Source organism: Pteropus alecto, unplaced genomic scaffold (genome assembly GCF_000325575.1).
Source record: "Pteropus alecto unplaced genomic scaffold, ASM32557v1 scaffold60, whole genome shotgun sequence".
Lineage (NCBI taxonomy): Eukaryota > Metazoa > Chordata > Mammalia > Chiroptera > Pteropodidae > Pteropus > Pteropus alecto.
This window is the reverse complement of record NW_006430726.1, coordinates 1,052,070-1,057,043: the sequence shown is the minus strand read 5'-3', so window position 1 is coordinate 1,057,043 and position 4,974 is coordinate 1,052,070. Positions and strand designations below refer to the sequence as shown.

Genomic DNA, 4,974 nt, shown 5'->3' with positions numbered 1-4,974 from the left:
GGCGCGCGGCTTCCCACTTCGGAAGTGCTTCTTCCTGCGGCTTTCAGTGGACCGTTTTCAGACCGAGACCGACTGTGGGCAACAGAAATGGCCGAAAAGCGAAATTGCAGAGAAGACGCGACTTCTGTGCGTTGTCTGTGGGTTCGGCCTCCGGCCTCCGGCCTCCAGCTCCTTTCTCCTCTGTGCAGAGGGAAAATGAACGTTGCAACCCTCTAACCACCAGCGGGTCCCTGGTTCTCCTGGCGACCGGCCCCCATCCTGAGGTGGTGTCCCAAAGCCACCTCATTAACATAACAAGAGACACCTTGCTCACTCTCCTCGCTTGTTTGGGGGCTCCCTGCCAGAAACTGGAATAAAGACCCAATGTAGATTTCTTATTATCAATCGCAATGTCCCAGCAGAACTCCAGCCCTTTGCACGTGGATCCGACGTGGAAAACAAAGTTCCCTGATCAACTGCTCTGTTTCTGGATCCACCTCCGGCAGCCCCGTAATCACTCTAATTTCTGAGAGAGGCGGAGAAAAGATCGAATCCAGGCTGTGCAGGACGGTGTAACTTGTAAGAGGCTAGATGCATTCGTGAATGAATGTAACGTATCGGGTAGCGATGCGTGGTGAGCGAAGGAAAAGAAAATGAGAGGAAATGGAGAGATAAGAGGAAGGAGAAGAGAGAGAGAGAAACTAGTAAGGTAGAGACTGATGAAAGGGAAGTAACAAATCCAGATTCATTTCCTTTCTCTCATTTATTCATGTGCCCGTCCCACAAACGTTCACTGCAAACCACCTCTGTTCCAGTCGCCAGGTGAGGCAGTAAAGATACCCTCTGCCCTCGTAGGGCTCAGGCCTGGCTCAGGTGAGCAGTCGGCACGCAGTTAGGACCTGGGAATGGTAAGGATTTTGCGACACAGGCGCTGGGAGGATCCAGGAAGGAGCGTTTCACCCAGCCAGGTCCGTGAGTGACGGAGGACACTGAGAAACGAACCAGAAATGGGCCTCGGGGAGGGTTTCAGCCACGGCATAGCTCTGCGTGCCCACAGGGAAGCACGACAGAGCCTGGTCACACTGCAGCGTGAAACCGCTTCAGGTAGGACCGGTCGGGATGAAGCAGCTGAAGGGAACCGCGAATTTCCATAGACAGGAAGTGGGTCTTATCCATCTCTGTGTTCCCACCTCCTAAGGGGTAATGGATGACCCATGTACTTAGGACATTAATGTTTCAAGTTAAGGAATTGCCTGCCTTATTACGATGTCCACTACAACGCCCCAAGAATAAGCAATGTCTCGTATGCTTCTGTTTACCTTCCCGCCAGGGTACCGAGCTGGGCAGGCGGGATGTACTCGATCACCACCCCTAAACTGGTTTGAGATACCATCATGCTGGAGAAGAGGCCCCCAACCAACACAGTTGGCTGCACACACATGAGCTGTTCCTCTGTAACTGTTTTCACGTTCCCCCCTGCCCAGGGAATGGTCCATGGTTCCTCCTGTTCACGTGATTGATTTTTGAAGTGATTATGGATAAGGGAATATGAATAGAAGTCTGCTGACAGATTCCAGAAAAGACGTAGCTCTAGGATTTAGAAAAAGAAAACATTAAAAAAAAAAGAAAAAAAAAAAGCTCTTTTTGGACATCGCTGTATTGAGGACATAATCCTGGGTCATTGGTGGCATTCTTAAGTCCCTGAACCAGCTCTATGGAACCGTCTAACTGTGAAGTTTCAGATCACAGAAAATAAATATTCTCACTCATAAAGGTCACTTTTACTGGGGTCGTTTGTTACAGGATTTCAATGCGATGAAAAATTTATATCCCCACATGCCCTCTTCCCAAGCACTACGGTCTTAATAAACAGGAAAGAAACTGATTTCGCAAACTAACTATAGGGCCAGCCCAGCAAGAAAACCCTGCCATAGAAACTACGAGACAGTGTCGTCATACAGATGCTGAGTTCATAATGGCCTCACTCAGCTCCGAGCCAGAATATGGGTCATCACAATGTTGTTCTTCTTTAAGTAAAACTTACGGCTATCGGTGGAGAAAAAGGAAAAAGGCTCCACAAAATCTCGACTGGCACTAATGTATGCACTGCTATATTTACCAAAATAAATATTTTACACTGTTTAGAAGAACACAAAGCCGTTATCACACCCACAGTAATAATAAATGAGCAATTAAAGAAGGCAGGATGCGATGGGCCTTGATTTTCTTCTAACGATCCTTTTAAATGAATCATTCAGTAATCCCTTGTTGTTTAAGACCTTCCTTTAAAAAAAAAAAATGGATCTGCCAAGTTTTCAGGGAACGGCGGGCAGTTGGAAGAACAAACAGTGTCTTTCACAGTCTGAGGGGTTTTGAACTGCAAATTTCTCAAATACTGTCTGGGATGTGTTGCTCCCTGACTCTGAAATGTTCCGTCTCTCTGTTGCCTTCCTCCTCCTCCTGCATCCTCAGGATGGTATGTAAATGAGACCCTACACATCGCTCGGCCTGGCCTCTGGCTCGGCTCCAGCCCCAGTACGGACAGCGGGCACTGCACAGAACCGTACCCGAGACCCGGCATGGCACCTGTGCCTGCAAAACTTTGCTCCCGCTGCTGCCATGGCTGCAGCACAATTCACCTTCCTCTCCCTTCCCATGACACCGGCTAACGTGCCCTCCCGGCACCCACTCCCACAACCGCCACGAGTCTGCACACGCTGGACACCGCACATTTCCAGCGGGCACCGTCCGGAGAGACTGCGACGTGACTGGTTCCTCCTGCAGTGATGCAATGCAGCGGCCTGGCCTCCCCAAGAACAGAATTATCCACTCGACACTTAATCCTGCAAAACCCACTTTGTACGGAACTTCTCTAGAATCCATACTCGAGCCTGGTTATCTCCTTCCTTCTCCGTTCTGGTCTAGTGCAGGTAACGAACTATGCCCAAACCTAACGGCTTTGAACAACAGTCGTTTGATTACGCCTCTTGGTTTTGTGTGGAGGGAACCTGGGCAGAGCCTGCCTGGGACATTCTCCTACATTCCATGGTGTCGACTCGGCTCACTGGGTCACATTCAGCTGGCTGGTCAGGAGGGTCTTTGATGGCTTCGCTCGCACATCTGGCACCTTGGCAGGCTGGAAGACGGGCTCACCATGGACTGTCGACCAGAGTGCCTACACGTGGCCTTTCTGGCATGACGATCATACGGTACGTGGACTTCTTACGCAGCGACCAGGTGCCCCACAACAAGCATTCCAAGAGAACGGGATGGGAGTGGCAAGGCCTCTTATGCCTTAGCTTTGGAATTCCAACCGGCACCTCTGCCACAATCTGTTGCTCAGTCGAGTCACTGACGACGTCCAGATTCAAGTGGTGGGAGTTAGGTCCCCCCTCTCAGTTGGAAGAAAAGGAAAGAATTTGCAACCATTTTTTATCTTCCACAGTCCCCTGATACCATGAGCCCATCTAGAATAAGTATTTTGTCTCGTTTCTCTTTGGTATCCCCTGACCCTACCGTGGGACCTTGTACAGAGTTGGCCCTCGGTAAATTATGGAAAGGGATGAGATAAGATTGGATGAGATGGAAATGAAATATGCATCTGCCAAAGCCTTGCTATCCTTTCCTCTTTGATGACAGGATGTACCCCAAAGTATATTCCAAGGAGAACATTATTATGGACATCCACGAGCTCCACAGCTCCATTGTTCTGTCATTCCAGCAACTGAGCAAGCAAACGCAGAACGCCTATTATATGCCAAGCACTGAGTTAACGAATAGGGAACATCGATATCATCACAGACTTAAAGTGGAGGAAAAAGGCCCACTTTTACCGGGCAGGAAACAAACGGCCCGTCCACATCTCATTTTGTGTAACACCCCTGATATGGCAGAAATACAGGGCTTACACTCTGCTACTGTCCCTGCAGAATGAATGAAGAAGCCCATGAGATTCTAATTCTCAGTCTCTCAGGAATAAAAATGTCTTCCAAACTCATGAGCCAAGAGCACGGGACACAGCTCATAGCCCGAGAAAACCATATTGCCAAAAATAAATTTTTTCCTTCCCGTTGCACAGTTTGAACACTCACTAGAGATGGCCCACTGGCTAAATAAAAGACATTATTAAATTTAGAGTTGTTCATGAATGACGGAAGGGAGCACTAATCACGAACTTCAATTACAGGGAAACACGCAGAAGATTTACCGATAGAAATTTAGTTTAGGCAGAAGGAAAAACTTTCTGTCAAGTTTGAAATAAATTCAGAAGAAAGAGGTGTTTCAAGAGAGTACGGATGGATGTATCTATGAATGAAATAAAATGAGATTTGTTTCAACGTGACGAGGGATGGAGCGGGAACAGTGAGGCATGCGAAAAGAAGTCTGCCATCATTACGGAAGCTGGCGGTTACGTGCCATGGCCCTGTCTCACGAAAGGTGACCAAAGATAGGTCTGAGGACCCTTAGAGATACCTCTCCCTGGATCAATTTTCCACCCAGATCAGGACGTTCACAATTTAGCAGAATACTCGGAAGGAGCAGGGGGCAAAATAAACAAAACCTGTGAAAACAGGGAGGTTGTGTCCTCTGGGCAGAAACAATCTGGAATCCTGTGCTTAGCCAATGCCCCTGGCACCCTTGTTGTCTGTCACTCGGTACACGGTAAAGAATTTGAGTCATGCTAATAAATGACAGCAATCGACAGCCTCATGCCCCTGAAAGGTTCTCTGATTTCTCTTAAATGATCCTCACTGGGAAGCAGGATCCGTCTCTGTTTCTAGGAAGACTGTGACGTCTCGCCGAAGCACCATTGACAAATTACAGCACAAAACTTGCAGGTTAGAATTAAGGACGACTGAAAGGAAGTGCCAAACGGTGTTCAGCTTTTCTGAACCGATTCAAAACACGGCCAATAAATAACACCACCAGGCGCCTGGCACCTGAAGCTCAGCACCAGCGTCAAGGAACTGAGTTACTGCCACTCACTGCCTTTAT

General features: G+C 48.3%; 1 protein-coding gene across 1 annotated transcript in view; it reads right to left on the bottom strand.

Moving 5' to 3' along the window:
- The window catches only part of AGBL1 (ATP/GTP binding protein like 1), a 505,804-nt gene extending 504,432 nt beyond the window's left edge, over positions 1 to 1,372 (bottom strand). Inside the window, exon 1 of the mRNA XM_015593333.1 lies at positions 1,315 to 1,372. Coding sequence (XP_015448819.1) covers positions 1,315 to 1,372 — 58 coding nt within the window. The remainder of the gene's footprint in view (positions 1 to 1,314) is intronic.
- Between the last annotated feature and the right edge of the window lie 3,602 nt (positions 1,373 to 4,974).